This window comes from Diadema antillarum, unplaced genomic scaffold (assembly GCF_040938485.1).
Source record: "Diadema antillarum isolate AM-2024a unplaced genomic scaffold, OU_Dant_1.0 scf00000143, whole genome shotgun sequence".
NCBI classification, from domain to species: Eukaryota; Metazoa; Echinodermata; class Echinoidea; order Diadematoida; family Diadematidae; genus Diadema; species Diadema antillarum.
Genome location: NW_027271032.1, coordinates 3,508,294 through 3,534,079, shown reverse-complemented (window position 1 = coordinate 3,534,079; position 25,786 = coordinate 3,508,294). Strand labels below are relative to the sequence as shown.

Sequence of the window (25,786 nt, the reverse complement as noted above, 5' to 3'; positions counted from 1 at the left end):
ACTTATCGTATACCCACAGACAATGTTTGGATCACCGATTGTAAAGTGCTGGACGTGATCGCCCATCGTCCTAACGCGTACCCGCGAGAATTTCACCGTTGTGAAGTCCAAATGGAGCGGTGTGCAGCAATCAAAAGAATTTGGAACGCTTATGGATTTATATTACAAGTGAGTGGCAATCACAATAGTGGCGATGACAAGCACAGCATGAAGCAGTCACCTCCTGACTGCAATTAGTATATGAGTGACGAGTATGTATGAAATTCACCTTTTGATGACTCTTTGCGGACAAGAATTTGCGGACAAGAATTCGTATAGCTCTGCATATCAACTATGAAACAATATTTCAGTTCTACAGTATCTTTTATTTGATCTGTCTCGAAGTTATGACATAAGCGTGATACGCTATGTACTATAACGTGACGCAAGAACATTGATTTTTTGTTTTGATGTCAAAATAAAGTCCTTAATCACCCTTTTTTCCGAGTATTTTAAATTGAGGGAATCATTATAGCAAGAAGGAGCCAACACGACCTATCACTCAACACTATACATAGAAATGCGATGACGTGTATAATTCAAGTAAACTCTACCTGTAAGCCACTAAGATCACGAATGCAGGCTAGATGTATCCATTCATAAAGACAGACCTGTTCAAATTATAATGTGACCACACCTAATATCTGCAAGGTACATATAGCGTGTAACGCATTGCACGGTAACGTCAAACCCTTGTAGGCTGCACGGGCGTAGCCTGCTATTGTGTATCAATTAACTGTGCCTGAATGAAAGCGTAAGAAACTTGTTGTTGTTGTCGTTGTTGTTGTTGTTGTTGTTGTTGTTGTTGTTGTTGGTTGTTGCTGCTGCTGTTGTCGTCGTCGTTGTTCTTGTTGTTCTTGTTGTTCTTGTAGTTGTTGCTGTCGCTGTTGTGGTTGTTGTTGCTGTTGCTGCTGTTGTCGTCGTAGTTGTTGTTGTTGTTGTTCTTGTTCTTGTAGTTGTTGCTGTCGCTGTTGTTGTTGTTGTTGTTGTTGGTTGTTGCTGCTGCTGTTGTCGTAGTTGTTCTTGTTCTTGTTGTTCTTGTAGTTGTTGCTGTCGCTGTTGTTGGTGGTGGTGTTGTTGTTCTTGTTGATGTTGTTGTTGCTGCTGTTTTGGGGCTCGTTGTTTGGGGGTTGCGCTTACTGTTGGCTCTGGTTCTGACTTCTTCAATCCTGTGCATGCGTGATTTTCTGTTGGTAACACTTTGAGCACAATTAACGTGTTAAAGGGTCGTGCTGAGGTGATGGTCATAGGCAGAGTTAATTTCTACAGCTACTAATCACCCTTTGCCCATTTGGGCACATCTTATACACATCAAGTAAGTGAAAGGTCCTATAGCCTGTAGATGGCAAGTAAAACACTTCTTCACGGGGGACTATGCTACTTTGCAGGAAACGAATAGATGTCCTCAATGAATAGGATTATCATAAACTTTCAAGTTTGATATTTTTGTCTACCTTATGTCGTTTTGAAAGTACATTATGTTAGCCCATCTTATATGCTGTTTATTATGTATGAATTATTTTATGCTGGTCAAGCCACTCTGTATAAAGATTCGCAGTAAATAAGTAAATGAATAAATAGATAAACAAATAAATAAAGTAAGTAAGTAAGTAAGTAAGTAATAGCTACATCATAAACATAATGCAATATAGTACAAACGCACGTCACGCGCGCACACACATAGTTAAATACACAAAACACATAAACATACGAACAAAGAGCAACCGGTTGTGCCTGTTGAATCACTTCATTACAAGTCCCCACAGGAGACTGTGTGCGGATTCTCTCAGAAGAATCAACGCAGCGGCTGTTGGTTTGCGTATACATCATCCGCCGCATGTATGCAATACATGTATTATATGCCGGGTATATTATTTAGGTGCATGGCTGGTGAATTTATAGAACGCATAAACTGCGAATTCAAATGTAAATGTCAAAATCTATCACCACAAGCAGTCGGTGTTTGTTCCTTAAGTAATAATGATAATAATTGTCTCCGGGGCCACGAAACATCAATGGACGGCTTTATTTGATCATCTTATTTCACCTGTCATTGTACGTTTTACACACAGCTTGCGGCTACATGATAAAGAAAAATCCCTGAAGTGGTCGTTCACCCACACACATAATGACTCTTACTTTATATTTCGCATAAAACAAAACGCCTAGCTTGAGACTTATAAATATGGAAACGAGTGATAACAGTAAAAGGGAGGATCGATCCGAGATGGAGATGGAATTATCTGGGGGAGGCATCCTAAGAAAAATGCACGAACACGTATAGAGGAATAATATGCAAACATTATTAGTTAAAGGGAGTGAGAGAAATTCAGGAAGGAGAGAGAGAGAGACGAAAGCATTAGAAACATATAATAGAGATAGCGAAGTATATACAGGCACGATAGATGGAAAGATAGATAAGTTATAGGTAGATAGATATATTCCATAGTTGGACAGACAGACGGATAGATGGAAAGATAGATTTATTGATAGATAGATAAATCGATAGATAGATGGCTAGATATATAGACAAACCTGCTTATTAGATTTTCTCCGGTGATCGTGTGCGTCCTGGCTCAATGAGGTGACACGGGTTCGCGGTTTCCAGCTGGCAAGATATTGCAAGTACTTGCCAGCTCAGAAAACTGTTGTCAAATGATAGTTAAAGTGACTGATTAATTGATGGATTAATGGATATGAATAGATAGAAAGATATATAATATATATGGTTACATAGTTATATGAATAGACAGATAGACAAAATACAAATAAGCACATGGATATATATATATAATGATGAAAAAATAGAATAAGATTAGACAGAGAAAGAGAGATGGATGGAAAGATAGATAAATAGGTAGATAGATAGAAAAAATACATAAACATTGATTGATCGTTTTATATTTAGTTGATTGGTTGATTGCATTGATTGACTGATTTACCTACATGGAAAGATGTGTCGGAGTGTTGCTATATAGATAACATGGGCATGCAGATAGATAGATAGACAGACAGACAGACAGACAGACAGACACATTTTCCTTGTTTGTTTTGGGTTGGTTTTTTTTTGCGCCCCCACCCCCCCCCCCCCCCGTATGTTCGAAACCGTTGGCGCCTTCTTTTGATCCAATTGGCGATCGCTTCAGAACGGAAGAAATGGCAGCCGCTGCTCCGTGAAACATTTGCCTGCTAAATATAAAGTGACATGTGTGAACACAATAGACATTGTCATTTTGTCCATGTCATCATCACGTTTTGTTCTTACCTTCTTTTTTATATAAATTTTGGCGAGCGAGCGCATCGAGCGAGCCGAAAATTTTTGTACTTCAGCTTACCTACAGAACATGGAATTCTTGTGTGAACACAATAAACATTGTCATTTTGTCGGCGGCATCATTTTTTTTTTTTTTTTGGTCTTGTTTGATTTGGTTTTCTGCCCCCCCCCCCCTTTTTCCGGGCGAGTTTTTTTTTTTTTTTTCTTCTTCTTCTTCTTCTTCTCTTTTTTTTTTCTTCTTCTTCGTTTTTTTTCTTCTTCTTCGTTTTTTTGCGCCCCCGGGGAGTGGCGCCCGGGGCACGTGCCCCCCTTGCCCCCCCCCCCCCCCCCCCCCTAGATACGCCACTGGTAGACCCGTACCTTGTCCACGGCTCTATGAATATCTTGGAAACAAATCTGAGTTTTCACAAACGTACTTACGAGCACAAACACACACACACACATTCACACACTGGCATACACTGTACTCACAGAGAGTTATGAGTGAGATTTTTATGACTCGGCGTCTCGGCGCTCGCGCGCATGCGCACGCGAACGAGGAGGGTGTCCCCCTCCCATGGTAGGGAGCTTTTTTGAATTATTAGCTCTTAATGATGCGATCTGGTGCATACTTAAGTGACTATTTTTTACTAATTTTGAAAGGCAGAAGGAAAATATACCTTCAATTGCAACTATCACTCCAATCCTTTGAGCTATGCTCCTTATTTTTGGCCCAAATTGCAGACTTCACCAGATGCGTGAGAAAAATGGGTGCCATGCGTGAGATCGTGAGACAGACCCTAAATGCTTGAGTCTCACGCAGAATGCGTGAGACTTGGTAGCTCTGTACTCACATATGCACACAAGTACAGCAGCATGCACGGGATAATGGAATGTACGTTAGAAGGTTGAGGAAGCTGTTGGCACTACAGTTGTTGGAATATGAATAGCATCACTATGGCCTATGAAATACTGTACAAACGGAGTAACTGACATATTGTATGTAGGCCCTACAGTTGATAACATTGTTCACCTGCTGGGGACTTTTGTTTACATTGCACTCACGCACAAGTGTTTTTTGTTTTTGTTTTTGTTTTTCAATAGGAACTAGCAATGAATGAACTTTTGTAACTTTTGAGAAGGGCAGATTTTGTATCCCATTTGTTCTCGTTCAGCCATGAAGTCACGGGAATCTTTCATTTTTCACACAGCCATAGGACTATACATGTACATGTATATAGTTTTATGGGTAAAAATATTTTGCCTTATGATGTTATGACGAACTGTTGGGAGTTGGACTTTTTTTTTTTTTTTTAGTAATCCTATTAACTTCACACACACCCACAAGTCAAAAGGTGACCACATGGCTAAATCAAACTGACTAACTTTCACTCAGTCTTGGACTTATGATATATGCATTGTACGTTTACAATGCACACGTTTGGGTCTTTAAAGGACAATTCACCTTAATATACATGTGGATTAAGAAAATACAACAATATTAGTGGAACACACCAGTGAAAGTCTGTGGAAAATCAGACAACCCCTTAAAAACTTATGAATATTTGAAGTTTCAATGCCATCATCGCTAGATGAAAAGACTACCAAAGCTTGTGATGTAAGATGCATAGAACGATATAAAGAAAAACAAAGAAAACTGAACACATTTTCACTTTTCATGCATAATAGAAGAGCACCTGACTTGCCTCTTTCAGAGGGCAAGGGGAATAATATCACCCTTATCATATGTCACTAACAAGCCAAGGGAATGTGTACCTTTTTTCAGAAGAAAATGACATTTTGTCGAATTCTCTTTATATTTTCCTTATATCATTCTATGCATGTGGCATCACAAACTACAGTAGTCTTCTCATCCAGCAGTGACTGCACAGAAACTTTAAAAATTTATAAACGGATCATCTGATTTTTCTCAAACTTTCACTGATGTGTTCTACTAATGCTGCCCCCATTCAATCCATGTATGTCTAAGGTGAACTTGTCCTTTAAAACCTCCGATACCAATACTGTATAACTAAAAAAAAAAGGTCAACTTGCTGATGTCCAGAGTCTAGAAAAAGGTATCTACTGTGAAGATTCTACAACCCTAACCTGAACACATGCTACAGTGTAGTTCATATCAGCCAGACATGTTTCTGCGCCTGCATGCCAAACAAAAATCAAATAACATGACAACATTCTGTGTGCATTTGTCAACACGGCTCATTTCATTTATTACATGAAAATGTTTACATGTCCATGCACTGCGCACTAGCCAAATTTTGTACATCTTGCATGGTGGAACACAAAAATAAAAAAGAAATATAAGTAGACTCACATTACAACTAAAAGCGGAACATATCATGCGGAGATTAAATTTGCCTTCTTTTTCCAAACAAAGAGCTCATTCCCTCAATTATGTGCATGACAATGGCATCATAAACCTACATTCAGAAGCCCATTCTTACTAAAACAAAAACTAAATAATTAAAACAAGGTACAGTAAATCAAACTAACAGTGTTCAACACTAATTTGCACAGAGTACTCATGTGCTGCTTGCATACGGCCAGATATGTATTATGGCAGTCTCCAATTACCTCGGCTTCACTAGTTCTGGTCAAAATATATGTTTGCCATAGAATCCTGAAAAATTGATGATTTTGTTATTAAGTCTTTTCTTGTTCTATTTGCCATTACTATACTAGTACCACAAGACTTGACAGGGTACTCTTTCTCTATACCTACTTGTGCACACGTAAAGCTATGTACCTCGTCTCTGAACCACAATAGGGTGAGCATACTAGCTATTTTGAGGTGGATCTGGGGACACACTTTGCTGAAAAGAAAGATTTCTTTTTATGTCAAGTGTAGAGAATTGAGCATTCACATGCTGCATTTCATGCAGTTAATTGAAGGTGCCATGGCATCAGCCTCACCTGGACTGGCAGAAGGGGTATTTGTTGCACTGAGTACACTAAGGAAACCCACAAAAAAAAAAAGCACCAAAACAATCACCTACTGTACGAGCTGAAATTTCCCAGGCTGGTTTATTCTTGCAAAGTTTTGCAAATCACCTTTCAAAAGCAAAATATCACGGTATGAATATAAAAACAGCAACGCTTAAAAAATCAGGGATACCGGCGCTGGATTGCTTGTAACTAGATTCTAATAGATTGAAGGTGTAGCACACTAGTACAGTACTTCCAATGCAGAATTACAACTCAGGAAGCACTAAGTAAAAACATTCAGTATGCGTACTGTCACTTGTTACTCATTCTTATCTATTTCATGATAGGTAAAGTATAAATTATTAGACCCTTGCAACTGCAAAATTAACAACAAGCGAAAATGTTCGACAAGAACCTGGTAGCAGATTCAAGAAATTATCATAACGTGAAAATTTCAGCTAGTGCAGTATATCTGAACTACAGGCATCTTTATTTCGCAAAGTGAGTGGCATCTCGATCACGGTCAGACGCACCAAAACTTGCAGCATTTAATGATGTGGAGGAAGCATCACCTCTGAATTCCACAAAGTTTTCCTCCAGGCGAGGCGAGGCTGATAGCTGCTGGGGCCTTAGTTGGACCGTCACCAGGTAAAAGTCAGATGAGGAAATGGTGCACCAGTGTGAGGATTTGGAGTGGTCAGTCAAGTACGACCGAAAGAATTCAGAGCATCGATGTGTCCACAGGAAGAGTGGTCGTCTTATGCGAAGGCACACCCTCGAATAAGACGAGAACCGCACGCGATTTTGCAATCAAGGGCTCTCCAAACGCAGAATCCAGTGTTATGGGACAGAGGTGATAATGATGCTCCTTTTTGGTGTCATTACAGGGAAATTCCAGACGATTTTCATAATTTCACATCATGTAGTCCATAAATCAATAGTGCCATGTATAGATTTTGGGAATTCATTGTGGTCTTTCAGCAGACAAACCAATACTCTGAAAAAATCCAAACAAATTACACAGAACAAGGATGATGACAGAGAGACTCACATATTCAAGTAATGTAGCAATGTAATTCCATTACAATAACACTTGCTTAACAACTTCACCTGTGAAGAATTCATGCATGCTTTCTTCTTTTATTCTGCTTCCATGACTACCCAATTCTGCATGCATATGGCAAAGCTGCCATGTCATCATCCTTGTTCACTGTGATTGTTTTTTATGAAACTTGAAATTCTTCTTATTCCTAATCCCAATCATTTCAAATTCTGAAACTCTGTACCAAGTATAACCAATTTATAGATGTTCAAATGCAAAATTCTGAAAGTCATCTGGAGTTCTCCTTTAATATCCTATGAGGGTGGAGACTGGTGGAAGGGGGGGGGGAGGGGCAATATGAAGCAACATCATCAGTCAGATAGCTCCTGGAATCCTAGGAGACAGGGATGGGAGGTTGAGGTTTGACCTCTGCCTCTGGCTTGTTCTTCAGGAGCTGGATGCTGAGGCGGTAGAGATCCGCATCCACGTCTACAGCGTTGGAGAACACTGGCTCCGATGGATCCTGGAAGATGGAGAATACGACAGAGGATTACAGACTTTCCTTACCATATACTGCATGCCCCAACTATTTCGTGAGGTTTTTATTTTTGCGAATTTTCGCGAGTCAGGTGCTATTCACAAATCTAAAGACACATGAAAATATTGACTCTGAGCCCGATATGAAAGTGGCGTACACGTATACATTTCTCCAATCAGTACAGTACTCCACGATTGAAAATTCAACCACTTGTGAAATTGTCAGAAGTCCCAATTCACAGAAATTTAGGCTCACTTAATATGTGAAGTATACAGTATTTTCATCTTTATTCTGCTTTTTTCCCCCTTTTTCTATTTTTCTTTTTTTTGGGGGGAGGGATAGATACTCTCCTATTACCAAGGCTTTTCATTTAATCAGAACAGGATCATTTCTGCACAATCAATCCATCAATATTTCGAAACAGCCTTACATCATAAATAATCACACATACACGCTAGCATACTCGACACACACGCAAAAACACTCAAAGACACTAAACAACTGGCTGCAGATGCAGAGATGCACATGCACAGAATGTAATGAATACCATGGTGAAAAACAGTCAAAACAGTCTGCCCTCTAGTGACAACATATATGTAACCTCTCTCTGCCCCTCTTAGTAATGGCATACATCGCTTTGCAGGCTCACAGAGCAATTGTACAGGGCGTATTGCGAGTGAGCACTTTAGCACCTGCTAGTATGTTATCCCTTTGTGCACATCGTACCAATATCGGTCTTTGGGCAAAAACTATGCAGCTTTAAATTCTAACAGGCTTTTTTTTTTTTCATTCTTCCGTCCAACTGGACTTCTGACAGACTTTCCCTGTTCTGTTAAAGGACAAGTCCACCTTCATATACATAAGGATTGAGAGAATGCAGCAATATTAGTAGAACACATCAGTGAAAGTTTGAGGAAAATTGGACAATCTATTCAAAAGTTATGAATTTTTTAAGTATCTGCCCAATCACTGCTGGATGAGAAGACTACTAAAGTTTATGATGTCACATGCGTACAGTGATATAAGGAAAATAAAAAGAGAATTTCACAAAACTTTACTTTTTTAATAATAAAGTGCACAGTCCTTCGACTTGTTACTGACATATGTTAAGGGTAATATTATTCCCCCTGCCTTCTGAAAGAGAGAAGTCGAGTGTTCTTTTGTTATGCAAGAAAAATGGAAATATGTTGAATTTCCTTTATTCTTTCTTTATATCGTTGTACACAAGCTATAGTAGTCTTTTCATCCAGCAATGACTGAGCAGAAACTTGTGTTCTACTAATATTGCTGCATTCACTCAACCCACATGTCTATGAAGGTGAACTTGTCCTTTAAGTTCAGAAAAGTTGACAAGAACACAAAGTCACTTTCTACTCTAGCACACCTTCTCTGCTTTCCTGAGCTGTTTTCTGATGGCCATGTCCCTCCTGGCGCAGAGGGCCTGCCGGCATGGTCCGATGTTTTGCAGCAACGTCTGGCGCTGCTTCCACTTTCTCCGCGCTAGGGCGTTGAGGGCGCCAGTCTGATGCGGGAACAGTGGTGGTCCATCTGGGTGAATGGGAAGAGAAATCACATTTACACAGAGTGGAATCATGGGAGGAAAATGACCAATTCTTGGAAATGAGCCCTGAATGGATAGAGAATTCACACGCCCAACTCTAACTGTGACATAACAGAGTTAATGCTAAACTGTATATCAAGGAGGAAGACGAAATAATTGGTCATGTAAGAGACACAAGAGCAATGGCTGAGAAAAGGTAAAAATAAAATGATGTTCATATAATTATGAATCTATGATAGTTTGAATATACTCAAAGGGGTGGGAGTGGAGGATTGAAGTAGCTATTTCTGCGGCAAGTCTATGAATGTTTACACGAGGAACACTATCTACACACAGTGCTCACATGCTCCAAATATGGCAGAGTAAGGAATGATATGGTATGGTTTGGTTTGATTTCATTGTGGCTTGCTCTGCTTCTGAGCACTCAAACAGAAAGACATACTTGATCTGCCAATCTCACCTTCTTTAAGCTCCTCTTTGCACACTTGTTCAATCTCTGTCATCAGGGCGGGGCCGGCTAGAGCCCGAGACACGCCAATGCGCGCGAGGACCTGGCCTGGCGAGAAACGCTTGAGTACTGACATCTCAGCTGGGACTTCTGCCTTAGGTGGGGGCTGCCGGTAGCTTGCGAAGACCATCCAATCTACGTCCAGCACGTCAGGAGCTTGGGAGGGATCAAAGAAAAAAGAGCTTTTCTTTCCTGAGACAATCTCAAAGAATCTTTCAAGACTTGTCCCCAAAATTGGACAAAAATAACAAATTGAGTTCTTACTCCAAACCAAAGTTGATAGAATTAGTACCGCCACGTTTAATGTCAAAGCAGGAAAGGTATTTTGCAGGGTGTCACAAGCAATTTAACTTGATGCATTTTGCCAGAGAGCCACTGGCCTTTGTAACATTACGGAATGAAATCAACACTCTATAGATGGTAAGATCTTACATAATTCATACAGGGACTATTAATGCATGTGTGTGTATGGTACATGGAAGTAGAAGAAGCTGAAAAGGTGAAGTTAGAAAGAATTCAGACGAGCTACCTTTGGATTGATACTGGTCATCGTTCTTTCCTCTCTCCGAGCCTCTCCTCGATCGCTCAGATGGGTCATCAAATTCCTCATCACTAATGTCCTCATACTCGTCATGCAGACTGGGGAGGTTCTGGGACTCTTCTGGAGGGATCGTATCTTGGGGCGTTTTCTCGTCTGCCTCCTGCTGTGTCGCAACGGGTTCTTCTTCTGCAGAGGGCTGTTCTGGGGGTTCGGACTCTAAAGGAGGCTGTGTGTCCATCTTCTCCTTATTCTCTTCCTTTTTATCACTATCATCCTGGACAGCAGCACTTTCTTTGGAAACATCCGGCATCTGTTCACCCCTTGTCTTTGATACGCTTTCCCTGGACAACCCTTGGCTCCTCTGCTCCTGGCCACGGATGGACTCTGGGAGGCTCTCCTCCTGCTTTTCTCTGCCACTGACGATGGAGCTGCTGCGGCTCCCAGTGCTTCCACGACTCACGCTGCGCCGCGACCTGTGGCCCGAGCCACGGTCGGTCCTATCCATGCTGTTCCCTCTGCTGCTAAGGCTATCCTTCTGGGCAGCCTCCGGTTCTTTGCTCCTAGTCCGTTCTTGACGTGGCTCAGGATGCTCCTTGGAGCGTTCCTCCTGATTTTTCCCGTCCCTGCTGGACTCCCTCGAGGAATCCCGTTGCATGCGAGCCTTCGGCTCAGAGGGCTCCCTTCTCGATCCCTGACGATCTCGATCACGCACCGCAGGAGAACCTTTGTGGATGTCATCACTCCCGCCTTCAGACAAATCACTGTAGTTTTCTCCGTAACGTTCTGATCGTTTCCGGTGGTCACTCTCCTCTGTTCTGGGCTTTGAAGAAGCTCTGTTCTCTTCCGCCACTCTCTTTGCCCCACTTTTTTCTGGGGTTCTTGGAGGATCGCTATCCCTCCCTCGTTTCCTGCCATACTTATACTGACTACTCCCTCTTCCTCCTCCTCCTCCCCCACCTCCTCCTCCTCCTCCACCCCCTGTGGCAGAGTCTCTTCCACCTCCTCTTTCATCGGGGTACTTTCCTCTCTCACCTCTGTCATCAAAACTTCTTCTACTAGGTTCTGGTTCATCCCTTCTACCACCTCTCCCATCACCATACCTCTGCTCAGGAGCCCCTCTAAAGTCAAGACCTCTGGGATCGCCCCCTCGCCCACCGCCATCCCTCCTGCGGTCTCCATAACTTGCATCATCACGGTGTCTATGTGGGTCCCCAAGTCCTCGACTATCCGTTGATCCCTCCCTTGGTCTTCGCTCTTCTTCTCTAAGCATCTCCCGTCTGTCATCCCTGGGAAAATCCCTCCTGTCGTCTCGCGGGAAGTCCCTTCTGTCATCTCGAGGAATGTCACGTCGGTCGTCGCGGGGAGGAAAGTCTCTACGGTCATCACGGGGAGGAAAGTCCCTCCTGTCCTCTCGAGGCAGTTCCCTGCGGTCATCCCGAGGGAAGTTACCCCTGTCGTCTCGAGGAAAATCCCTCCGGTCATCCCGTGGAAAGTCACGTCGATCATCACGTGGGAAATCCCTCCTGTCGTCTCGCGGGAAGTCCCTCCTTTCATCACGGGGAAAGTCCCTTCTTTCATCTCGCTGAAAGTCCAGGTGGCTGTCCCTCGGGGGATAATCCCGCCGATCAAAGTCTTTCCTCTCGTCTGGTCTGCGATCCCTTTCTGGCCATTTGGCCCTATCAAAGTCTCTGCTTTCACTGCGGTCTCTCGGACTAGGACCTCGTTGGTACTCTGGTTGGTATCGAGTATCTCCTTGGGATCCCTGCCAGGTGCCTTTAGCGAGATCCTGCTGGTACGGTGTCAGCTGGCGTCTCTTCCCCGGAGGAGACCTGGACCTGATCTCATCAGCTGAGCGTTTCCTGTTAAATGCAAGATGAGAAAATCACACTTTCTTTACTTATTACCTGCAGCTCCAGTACATCAAGTGCCAAGACAATGCACATTGTCATTCTTGTGTCACTATTCAAAATTTACCAAATAAGACAGAAATTCATATTGATTTATCCTGTCAATAAAAGGGTATATCATAAAGATAATGACTTGCTAAGAATTGAGAACTTAGAGCAATCCATCCAAAGGGTCTGAAATGCAACTTGGAAAGTTGTCCAAGTCCTAGGACAAAGTCAAGGAATGTGCAGCCCCTCTGGAGAAGCATATTAAACACTGAGGTTAGGGCATTCTGTGCGTTCTCAACATTAGAGAGACTATTTGTAGTATTATATGGCTTGGTCAAAGTACTGTGAGAATGCATACATTTTGTAGAAGCCATTTTTGCAGCATTGTCGCACCCACAGTATGCACTGCTTAGCTTTTGCAACAGATGCTCTCAGTTTTCATCCACTTATATCACGCTCTTTGACATACATCTGCATCTTTAAATTACATTTACATTCACCTAACATATCATCATTTGCAATAGCCCTTTTAGCACTGCATAGCAAACAGCAATCTATTGATCAACGAAGCTAACATTGTTGTCCTGATGTCCAGTATCATTTGCCAATTGTTCTGCCCATGGGCTTTCATAATAAATGCTCCGCCATCACATGGTCGTGTTCATCACGTCATTACCTGGCATACGACGAACCGAAATAATACAACTTCATTCTGTAGTTACACACTGCTTCAATAGCTGCAGCTCTTTAGGGTGTTAAAACATTGATATAAGACTTAACCCTAACTAGGCCGGGCTATTTAGGTAGATGATAGAGCCGGGGGGGGGGGGGGGGGGGGGGGGGCTCCCAGGCCTCCCTCCGGATCTCGGCCGTCGACCGCATGATCGCGACGAAAATTGGCACACGCATTGCCTATGATGTAATCTAAAGTACCATGAAGTTAACTTTTTCAAAAATTATCATTTACACTAAATTATGCTAATTTATGCATAATGATGCATGAAATCAGACAATTTGGTATAAATCACTAAATAAAGCTCAAACAGGCACATTTTTGGTGTAAATATTCTTTTTAGTGTCCTTAGCAAATGTAAGAGAAAAAAATTGCACAATCAGAAAAAATCCCTAAGTATTTTATTGTTTTTTCAATGAAATTTGTCCGTGACATTGTTCCGAACAAGAAAATGCGTTATCAATTGATTTTAATCAATAAACCCCCAAAATAATCATGCTTTTATGAAATATGCCTGTAAACAGAGTTTGCATTGAAATTGTACACAAATTCACGTTTTGGAGCAATTTTTGGTCTGACATGCACGTGGATATTTATGCACAACTTCGGAACCACGCACCCGGGCATCGCAAATTTGGTGTCAAAAGATGCGGGAGACTCAAAAGAAAAAAGTCATGAAACGTCGCGGCGATAGCTTCTCGCGATAGTTCTCGCGATAGCGATACATCGCGCGAAATGTCGAGGGGGGCCTCGGAGGCCCCACCGGCCTAGTTAGGGCTAAGTCCCCTCAATTTCTATACAGTTTCAGCAGCAGACGGACAGAAATACTCACAGATATATTAAATCAAAAACAAAACTCACCCATACGGCGGATCCAAACCGCGGTCCATCTGACCTCTGGCTGGAGGGGGTTGCTCATAGCGCCCCCGGGAAGGTCCCACCGAGCCTCGCTGCCGCTCCCACTCATCACGTCGGGATTCCCGCTCCAGTTTCTCGGGAGGCCTGGGTTCCCCTCCTCGACCACCCCGTGGTTCCCCACGGGAATCCCACTGCTGACCACCTATAAAGTGAGGGAAGGAAAAAAGAATATATCATTATCATACTTTTGACAACAACTTGATCCCTAAGAGCAGGGTTTCATTAGTTCCATCTACTTTCACCTAAACTGATTTTGTTCCCAAGGCAAAAGATTTTTCTTTGTCAGGTGACCAGATGCATCACATATAAGCATTCATAATATCAGCTTTGCAAAAACAAGAAGCAAACATTCTGACCCTCATTTTATTTTGTTTTTCTAGGCATCAAAGCATTATAAATGAATTTTGCAATGACAAACCTATGGATATGCAAGAGTATTTCTTGTATGCAGTTCTGATGTCACCATTTCAGTGACAACAAGAGTGTAACAAGAAGAAATTATGATATCAGACTTTTAATACAACGATGCAGATCATCATTGATCAGATGCGTAACATCATCAATACAAAAAGAACATGGGAAAACATTCCAAAGACAGTCTAAAAGCATTTAAGAACTGCTGAAGAGTCTGAGCCAGGCTTACCTTGGGGAGGATATGCTCCATATCGCGGATCGCGGTCACTTGGGTAGTCATTTCTTCCGCGGTCCAAGCTGCTGCCGCCTCTGGAATTTCCTCTGTCATCCCTAACTGCATCCCTCCCTCCGTCCCTTCCTCCGTCCCTCCCTCCATCTCTCCTCGCATCTCTTCCTCCATCTCTTCCTCCATCGCGTCCTCCATCTCTTCCTCCATCCCGTCCTCCGTCTCTCCCGATCTCTCGCCCCCCGTCCCGTCCACCGTCCCGACCACCATCACCCCGCCCCGCCGTCGGCCATCCCGGTCGATCTCCACCCCTTCCCCCGGAGTAGGATTCCCCCCTTGGCTCTCGCCGGTCGTACTCGTATCCAGCCTGTGGGGCCCGTCCGGACTGACGGGGGGTGGATGTGTCCCGACTGCCGCTTCCCTGGCTCGGCCCACCTCCAAGAGATTTGCCTGTCAACAGGAGGATGCACATTGCAATGATCAAATGAATGTACTATAACAAAATGCTTGTAGGTCAAAATCTGCTATGTAGCAAATCAGTACAATGCCTACTTCGCAGCACTGTCAAGAAAGTCTGAGTAACTGTGTCTCATATAATCTATTGCCCGCTTTGGAGTTGATTAATATAAATGTCTACATACAATAAGTAGCCCATCATCATTGTTGGAATTACTTCTTCAAGATGCCACTACAGTGCATTTTCAAATCTTTATGTGAAATAATAAGCTTTTGACTTTCTCAGGACAAGCTATTTCAATTCATGATATGTCATTATCACGACATGTTAAGTTCATCATTAATTTGTACACTCCCTACATGAATGTTTGCAGCAAACTGTACTAGTTAAAAGCTTTAAAAATTTAGGGCTTTTTCTGCTGGATGCAGTACTAGTTCTGCAAACATTCTGCACCCATTAAGTACACTGAAGGTATCGGTACATACCTCCATATTTATCACCTCTGTCTCTGTCTCTCTCTCTATCACGATAGTCACCACTGGAGGACCTGGGTGGAGGGGGTGGCTCTTTACCCCTCAAGGGTTCCCCTCTCCTGGGGGACAGCGAGTCCCTCTTACGCCTCCCCGGTGAAAAGGACTTCTGGGAACCGGTGGCTGATGGGGATCGTCCCTGCTTGGGGTAATACTGGGCATCCTTGGGAGGGTGGGGCTGCTGGCGAGAGGAGTAACTGCCACGATCCGGAGTAGGGTCTCGGCGGGGAGGGAGCTTCTCCTTTCTCCCGCTCGGGGATGGAGAAGGGGGGTAGTGAGACGGCTGCTTGCTCTTTGAGCGCATTCGCTTCTGCGGTGTCGGGGACCTGCGCCGAGGTGGCGCCTCCTGCCGGGTTTGGCGCATTCGTGGCGAGAGGGCGCGCTTTGGGGTGGGGGATCGATCCGAGGAGTCGGAGCGAGTGGGCGTGGACGGGGAGTAGCGCCGGAGTGTTTTGGGAGACAAGGGCTTCTGCTTAGATTTGACTGGAGGGGAACGAATGCGACTGTCCTTAGCAGGGGGGTGGGATTGTCGGTGGTGGCCAGACGGCATCGGTTTTTTCTTGGACACGCTTGCGGGTGACTTCTTCTTCTTGATGGTCTCCTCTTCAGACTCGCTGGAACTGCTGCTCCCGCTGGAACCACTGCTGCTGTCGCTGTCGCTGTTGCTGCTACTGCTACTGCTCTCGCTCGAGGAAACCCTGATGTGGTGAAATAAGACAATGAAAACTCTTCATCCCTAACTCTTCCTTCTGTTTTGAACTGCTTGCTTTACAAGCTAAAGCAAAAAAGCAAATTATCTTTTAATGTTTGATACTCCTGACTTACTGATGCACATCTACTAAATCGTCGCTGGGGTGACAAGACCTTGTATCTGCAATTTTGGTGAAAATGACTTTTTTCGCATTTATGGTCAAATAATCGGTTAGGTGATGTCCTGTCCAAATCCTAGCTGTGTTACCCCAAAAATGAAGCCACCATGGCACGTCAAAGGAATGGCTGTCCCATTCGGTATAGTGCTTTGGCCGCCATGTTTTTTGGCTCTCCTGAACATTTGACATTTTGTAGATACAAGGTCTTGTCGCCCCAGCGACGAAATGTCTCATAAACGTGTCACATACTGAACTATACCATGTTCAGACTGATCTGAAAGGTCTTGTGCTCAACCTGTTTCATCTGAGGAATGCCAGTTTGAGCTGCTTAACTGGATACTTTTGCAAGGGTTGGTTATTTACTAGGCCACTTTCAGTGAACTTTGCGGATGCAAGTATTCTTTGTTCGCAACTCCAAAACTATTTGTGGATTGTGATTTTCGCAACAGTTTTGTCGAGAGCAAAATTTCCAAAACACAAACCATGAATGTTTTATGTTTACAGCATATGCAGCTGTACTGGAGCATCTAAACTGCACGACTCTATCATGATACTGTTATCTTTTTCAAATTTTTTTTTCACAGTATCACTCATTGGAGTTTATTTACATTCTGAGAAAGTCATCCTTAGACAAAATTCACAAGATTTGATAGCAGCTTTGTCCCAACAATAACAAAAACAAAAAAAAAAGTCTGGATGATTCATCACGAATGACAGACTGATTAGAGGAAAATTCAAAAATCCATCGGTCAAATATTTTTTTACTCTACCTTTTCTTCTGTGGCTTGACGGGGGCGACACCCTTTTTCTTCCGCAGGTCTTTTGCCTTCAGTTTTCTCGTTGGTGGAGATGGGCTAGGGGTGCAAGGGCTTGGTCTAGCAGGAGAGGGACTGGCCTTCCTTTTGCGCTTTGGGGGTGGATGACTCTCTTTTTTCCTGCAGAAGAGGGGGAAGGAACAGAGAAATAGCATTGCCTGTCACAAGAAATACTTGATAAATGTGATTACAATTGGGATTGTTAAAATTGATGTAATGAGGAAATGGTAATACCTTTCTTAGCACACAGTTGAATGATGATCCTGACATTTGAGGCTGGAAGTGGGTTTCATTTTTCCCCATTTTGAACTGCTCCCTCCCTCCCCACCCCCATGAAATGAGTTGTTGAGTTATTTGGCATCTAAAAAACTGCTGAAAGACTTACCCCTTTGCTTTAACCTGAAAAACAAAACCTGATGAACTCAGGAAGCAATGTACTAGCATTTCTAAATCATGATTCAGAATCTGCAGTAAGTAGGATGCCCTTGTGTGCTCTGCTCATGTTTTTACTTAAAGGACAAGTTCACCTTCATAAACATAAGGATTGAGAGAATGTAGCAGTATTAGTAGAACACATCATTGAAAGTTTGAGGAAAATCAGACAATCCGTTCAAAAGTTATGAATTTTTGAAGTTTTTGTGCAGTAACCGCTGGATGAGAAGACTACTGCAGTGTGTAAATAACTTAGATGTCACATACGTACAACAATATAAGGAAAATATAAAGAGGATTTCACAAAATCTCATCTTTTGAAAAAAGTACACATTCCCCCGACTCGTTACCGACAAATGTTATGGGTAATGTTATTCCCCCTGCCTTTAGAAAGAGGCGGTCAAGTGCTCTTTTATTATGCGAAAAAAGTGAAAATATGTTGAATTTTCTTTACATTTTCTTTATACTGTTGTACGCATATGACTCACAAGCTGTAGTAGTCTCCTCATCCAGCGGTTCCAACACAAAAATTTTAAAAATTCATAACTTTTGCATCGATTGTCCAATTTTCCTCAAACTTTCACTGATGTGTTCTACTAATATTGCTGCATTCTCTCAATCCTTATGTTTATGAAGGTGAACTTGTCCTTTAAAGGCATAATTTTACCATCACAGATGAAGTAAAAACCCAGCTTTAGTGCTTCAAAATAGTTCTAAGATGTGATTTAGGCATAGAAACAACCACTGTAAAAATTCTAATCAGGATAATCAATGTTAAGTTGTTAAATATACAAAATGTGAACATCAGTTATAATAAAATTGTTTCTAGACTAAACCGTCTAGTTATGGTTTAATGAGAAACACAGTGATATCTCCTTATATTTCAGGCTTTATTGTGAAATTTTTATATTGTAGGTAGTTTCGTGATACAACTAACCTACACATATGCATCAAATGTGATATCTTGAACATTTTTTGAAATCACTGCTCCCAATGGTAAACAGTACCTTTAAATATCTTAAATCATTAAAGTGGAATGCGTTATACAAAACAAATATTGACTGCTGTTTTTTGACTCACAGTTAAAACTATTTGCCCTCGGTGATTTCTTAACAGTGCAACCATTCCCCTTGACTTCATCTTGGGGCAGAGGCACAGTTGAGAAATCACATCTGGGCTAATAGTTTTAGCCATGTCCCTTGAAGCAATTAATATTTGTATAAGAGCCGACACTCACGCTGGGGAAATTTCAGCTGCCTTCTTCTTTTTGCCTCGCTTTTCTGGGACGGGGGACACTAGGTGCAAGGGGGGCGATCGGGATCTCGTCTTGCTCATCGACTGGTCGCGCTTCTTGATCTTCTTGCCTGCGTGCTGCGGCTTCTTCTTGACGGGTGATGGGGAACGGGAGGAGAGCTGCCTGGGGTAGTCTGTGCCACTGTCTTCACCAGTCTTCAGAAATGAAAAGGGAATGTAATGTTAATATCACTGTCTCTCTATTTCCTTTATTTTACTACGAAAATAAATATACATGTACTTTGTGAGAAATCCCAAACATATTTCAGTATCATCATCTCGCTGTAACCTGAATCAATGAGGCATAGGAATTCCTTTTACAGAGATAATCATGCTGTGGTATGTATGTGGTAATAGTTCCATAAAATTTTGTGGGAAAAAAGGGCCTGAATCCACACTGGTGGTTTAAATGCACAACAGTCCATGGATAATGCACCTTTCCATCATGTTCATGCATGTGACACTTTATAAAATGTACACAAATAGAAGTCTAATAATGAATAGAAACATGTGCATGGGCAAGATATGCCTACTTTCTGTCTGTTTCAGTCCAGTGGACTATATTTCAACCATGGATAGGTCTGTGAACTATCTTTTGTGAAATTGGGCCCAGCTGCCTAGAAGCTGCTTTTTGCACAGATGAAGAGATAAGGGCACCAGAGACTGAGCTCCCTACCTGCCCTTGGTCGATCTGGTCCATGCGAGCCAGCTCTCGCTGAAGTTCTCTGCGTTTCAGTTCAAGGCCGTACTCATCACTCAGCTGATCATCATCTGAAACAGGAACGCAACAGCATTTCAGACAATCATGTTATGTATTGTGTACGCTTCTTTGTAGTTGCCAACTGTCCATAGTGCTCCCTTACTACATACAGGAGGCCATTTGCTACTTAATCTTTATATTATTTTTCTCTTTCACTTGCTCCATCATAATAAGCCTAACGCATGCGGTCTCATGTATGGCAAACAGCAGCAAAATCATCCATCTATAGGTGCACATCCTCTGCATTATTTTTGTTGTTGTTGTTGTTGTTGTTGATCCCCTGCATTATTTTGTTGTTGTTGTTGTTGTCGTTGTCGTTGTCGTTGTCGTTGTCGTTGTCGTTGTCGATGTTGTTGTTGTTGTTGTTGTTGTTGTTGTTGTTGTTGTTGTTAAATCCGCCTTATCTATCTGGCTTCTGTTGACTTTCCTACACATTCATCACTTGAGGAATATTTGGTCAAACATAAAAGAGAACTAACTAAAATACACCGGGGTTCTATCAGGGAAGCAGATGCCAGTTGGTTGGTTGAAAGGAGAGGTCTGTGTTAAACTTCATTTTTTTTGCTCACCATGATTACTGTCTGGTGTTCGTCCGCCTCCTTTCACAACCATGGAGCTGGGCTCTCGGCTCTTCTTCCTGCGGTCCGAGCCCTCCCAGTCCTTGTGACTGGACCGGTGCTTGGATCTATCTCTCTATCAACCAGAAAAACAAAACAAAACAAAAAAAGTTGCATAAGATACACCCACAATCAGTCTACAGTACAGACACTTGTTGCTTGGGGTTTTCAGTTTACCAATATCATCCAGCCGATATCAGAACACACTGCATGAATCTGGCCAATGTTTTGACGATATTCACTATGCTAACTGTATCTGCATGCCTTCTCTGATCTTTCCATTACACTAGCTTACAAATTCTGAAATGACCCCAAGTGGCTTAAAGAGAACAAAACAATGGAATAAAACTAAACAGAAAGGTATGGAAGAAAGAGATTCTGCTGGATAAAAACAAAAGGTTCTATGAGTTGACAGTTTTAATGGGTATGGGATCGGATTGGTAAGTAAAACAGGCTTGAAGGACAAGAAAGGTTCCAAGTAGTTTTGAAAGTGGAAGGTCCACACATAGGATTTGAAAGAATCCGCAGATTTAAAGCCATTATATACACTCCAACAACAACAGAAACAATAATGCAAGTTGTTTATAAGTCTTTTTCACCATTTGGTTCATATTGGGTCACTCTTCTATTTTTTTTCTCTCTCTGTCTTTCTGTTTGTCTGTCCATATGGGTGTCTCTGTGTCTCCTAATGTATCTCAGCAGGTGAATGAAATAAAAAATGTGTCTCTGTTCTCTATAAGAATGAGTGGTGAAAGGTGCCAGGAACGTTTTTCCCTAACCTTGCCGCTGGAAGACGGGGATTGGGATCGGTCTCCTCGGCCGCGATCACGGCTCACATCACGATCGCGCTCCTTCTCGGCGCGCTTGCTCTCCACGCGGTGCCTCAGATCCACAGCATCCGACCTTATAGAAACAACATAAAGCGAACAAAGCAAGCGCATTCAATATTTAAAAACAAGCTAGGAAAATCCTCTTCCCCCCCCCCCCTTATTCCCTCTCCATGAAACATTCTGCTACAACATGCCTCCAAGTGATTTGATGTCAAGTACACATAAGACTCACATTTGCTAAAATGAATGCACATGTACCATACTGTTACACAAGCTTACACACACACATACACACACACACTTGGTGTTGCTCGGGATCACGATGTAGATCCAGGTTTTGGAAAGATGAGTGCACCATCCCATGGCATTTGTGACCCTATAACCTTGGAAGACAGGTTTGCGCTCTCTGAACACTTTCCATTTTATTAGCTCTTCTTACCCTTCTCCCTGGCTGTAGTGGTCCCTGTAGGATCTGCTGCCCTCGCCTTCCCAGTTTCGGTAACGATCCTGCTTGGATCCCTGCAACAGAAGAATACAGACAATTTCTTTAATAGGGAACTGTAATTCTTGAAGACACCAGAACAGTACAAAGTGGTCTGGCAAGATTCAGCTGACCCCTCAAATACAATGGTACAATATATACAAATATGAAAATTAAATGCATTGTTAATCACTACATTACATGTACGGCTCAGCTGAGTTTTCTACTACAACGGTATAATATCCTCATTAATAAAAATGTCATGCTTCATGAGTTCATCAATCACTACATAACATGTGACGTCTTCAGTCTTTGGTCAAGAACTGGAAATGCTCATGTGACATTATGTATCACATTAGTTTGATTGAGACCAACTGAGAGCAGTTATTCCACAAAATAAAAGACAAAAATACATCACACTGCAAAACATTTGACAGAGTTCAGTTCACTACGTTATAATGTAAAGTGTATAACAACGTAAGTAAATTAAGCTTGCTTTTTCATTCTGTACCTAGTTAATCATGCCTGTATTTGTGCTGGGCACTCAAGAAGCATACCAGCCTATGGCATGCTGTATCTTGTCCTATTCGGCTATTATAGAGTCACTGTAAATTTGAGTAAAGCTCTTCAATGAAAACTCATTTAAAATTTAATTGCTAGAGCACATAATCATTTGAGATGCAAATGGAAATGTGTCACAAATAGAAGAGTTATCTTTCATTGAATTGATCACTGGGTGCAAAGATTGTATCAAACAAAACTATTACAGTGAGTCAAACAAAAGAAAAAAATCCATGCATACCAGGTACTGAATTGTACATGTGCTGATTTATCACTGAAACTAGAATTACAAATGAATAACCTCAATGAACTATCACATCAGAGAAAACAAACTTGTTCAAAATGCACAACTGTTTGTTTGTCGTTGTATTTCCAGACTGATCTAAATCCTGACTGGGGACCAAATTGCAGTAGAGTGCTTACGTGCACACTGGACCCTCCTGGCCCAAGGCGCTCAAAGACGCTGGGGCGTCGGCTCTCAGACGATGAGTCTCGCACAGACTTAGAGCTGTCCACGGTCACTCTCCTCGGCATTCTGGTGAGCGTAGCCACCCAAAGCTCGTCCAGTTGACCACCACTGGGGACTGAACAAATAAGCAGACCAGTAAGGGGAAAAGAAGAATAATTTCCTGCAAAACTCTTGTGGGCAAGTACTGTCTTCTACTTGTTGAAGATCTGATAGAGTTGACGTGGTTCATTACTATTACCTTGTATTACATATGTCATCAATATTCATACTTACAGTCACTCATACTGTCACGGGTATTGTAAACCCACATGTAACGCTGGCAAGAATAGGTGCCTATTAGACCTCCGACAATTCCTTCAAGGGATGGTATAGTATTGATGGAGATGAGGATCGGGCTTTCAACTTTCTACGATATACCACGAAACCATGGAGCATACCATTCTAAGAGGAATTCAAAGTTTACATGATGAAAATCAGTTTTGGAATCTCTGAGGTATCCAAAAGGAAAGTAAAACATTGCTCTGTTTTGGATATTGTCACTGAGGCATCCAAAAACAAGTAAAACATTGCTCTATTTTGGATATCTCAGTCATTTCAAAACCAATTTTCATTAAAAAACGTTAAATGTTGAATCCCTCTTAGCTCTTGGAATTGCATGCTATTTCGTATTTCATAAGACTAGAGGTTCCTCATTATCTCACCAAAAATATGTTAGAAACCTGAAGGTTAGGTCTCAACCAAAACTATATCATGATCCCTTTAACTCTTTGTGTGTATGCATGCACACACAGACCATCAATACCAGAAGACAGTACGGTTAAAGGCCCAGGGTTTACTGCATGTGAGCACTCCCCTTTTGGATTGGACACAGCACTGTACAGTGTAGTCATACACTCCAAAACAAGGAGTATTTCATTAGCCTCAATGTTCATGCAGATGTTAGAAGGCCCTAACGTCAATTACCATTAAGTCGCCATTACCTAAAGTCACCAGACATGCACATCGCATGTAACGTGTGCCGCGATCAGAGATCAGCTGGAGCAACGGATTTTCATCGCTCTCAAAAGACATTCCTAATTCATCCTTTTCCTCCATAAAAACACAAATAGAATTGTAATCCAAATGTATTTTACCATATTATGTAACAGGTGACAAAATCATTTTTAATGTGAGAATGTTTTTGATTTCGAATGGATTTCAGGTGGCTGATTAACAAAGTTTTTCAAACGCAATGATGATGTACGAGCATCCTACACTGAAGAGTGTGTATAAAACACATGTGCTAATAATACGTGGCGCGCCATGAGCGGCGAACTAAATACAGTATCTATCGTTAGTTCGCCAGCCCGGGAGTGCATAGGAAATACACACAAGTGGCGACTAAGCAGTAATTGACGTTACACAGACCCACTTGTTAATAGTAATGTTAACTAGAACACAACATCAGTCCGGGAAACCCGCTCATGAGGACCGCTCCCGCGTACGAGGACTGCCCCGCCTCATGAGGACCGCCCCCACGCCTCATGAGGACCGCCCCCATGCCTCATGAGGCCCGCGGGGGAACGCCTCATGAGGCCCCCTATTCACTTCTATTCATCTCACATCTGACGTATAAATTGTCGCAACTTTGCACGGTGATTTTTTGTTACACACACATGTCCACTATCCATGATGAAAAGAAGAAAAAATCCTATCTGGTTTTTTTTTTCAAAAATCGAGTTTTAATCAACCGATGCAGAGCGCCCATTAAAACACGTGTGTTTTGATAGGGCAGAGGACTACATCAAAATTCTTCATAATCATAGCTACAATGTAGTTCATGTTGGTCATCTACACTGTTGTAGGACTACACTGTAGCTTAGAGTAGGTAGGACTGAGCGTACACAGACAGCTGCAGTGCAGTGGCAGTGATCTGTTTACGGAGGCCTACGTGTGATTCAATCGCGCCTAACCGCTTACTAACCATGTTGAACTGAGATCATGAGTTACTTGCGACCAGCCCCATACGCATACGCTATGCATATGGGGCTGCTGGTCGCAGCGCGCAGTTAGATCATGAGATACGTCGAGGTAGCAGCTACTAATATTACGATGTTGAGAGAAAATTAAATGAACAGATGAAGTATTTAACAGTCGGTTCTACTCACTCTACGAAACACAATGCTATCTGAGCGAAGCATGTATCCTGATCCGGTATGGTTTCACATTTTTAGACAGGATCTCATTGATCTTGGACGCATCTAACACAGTGCTTACTAGCGTACATAATTATTACCGATACATTGTGCATGCATGAACAATGGGTATGGTAGCCTGCAAAACGAAAATCTGAGGAAAACATACCACAGTGTACTGACATTCCGACGGTCCAGTCCATAGACTGATAGTACATTAATTGGCTGAGGTGAGGATTCAGCTTTTAATTTTTGCGAAATACTTAGAAACCACTTTATGAAATTTTAAAGAGCATACAATTCAAAGAAACATTCAAAGTTTTTTTGAAAATAGGTTTTGCAGTGACTGAGATATCACAAAAAAAACAACAACAAAGTAACGTTAAAACAAAGCGATCCTAATGCGTGTAAAAGGTGGGTCCCGTCTTTGACCAGGAATGCTTTGTTTTGGGTATCTCAGCCGTTTCAAAGGCCAATTTTCTTCAAATTAACATTTAATTCCTCGTAGAATACAGTTGCTCTTTCATATTTCATTATCTCAAAAATCATCATTAAAAAAACGTTGGAAACCTGAAGCCCTATCTCAACCGAAACTGTATCATGATCCCTTTAACGTTACTTTATGTTTTTAATGTTACATACATGTACGCATCTGTTATATATTTCAAATATGTTGGTTCTTTTTGGTCAGTTTTGCGCTAATTATCTGTTACTCACGTCGGCATATTAGTCATATTCTGTAGGTGATTATTAAAATGTAGACTTTTGCCCATCGCATCGATTATCGACACTGCTGACTATATTTTTTTATTCATTTTTTTTTTTTACTTTCACAATATGTGGTAAGGAATCTCAAGTCACACAACCTCCAAATTGCAATGCAG

General features: G+C 42.1%; 1 protein-coding gene across 1 annotated transcript; it reads right to left on the bottom strand.

The window, feature by feature from the left end:
• Positions 1-7,674: 7,674 nt before the first annotated feature.
• Positions 7,675-24,998, bottom strand: LOC139721440 (uncharacterized). Its single transcript, XM_071632754.1, has 16 exons — positions 24,876-24,998; positions 22,683-22,843; positions 21,657-21,736; positions 21,167-21,290; positions 20,324-20,463; positions 19,687-19,807; positions 18,955-19,166; positions 17,241-17,405; positions 15,557-16,299; positions 14,618-15,064; positions 13,918-14,116; positions 11,404-12,287; positions 10,417-11,349; positions 9,840-10,043; positions 9,203-9,366; positions 7,675-7,803 (listed from the first exon to the last, which is right to left on the bottom strand). Exons 2-16 carry the CDS (start codon positions 22,791-22,793, stop codon positions 7,675-7,677), a joined length of 4,656 nt encoding a protein of 1,551 aa, XP_071488855.1. The 5' UTR covers positions 22,794-22,843; positions 24,876-24,998.
• Between the last annotated feature and the right edge of the window lie 788 nt (positions 24,999-25,786).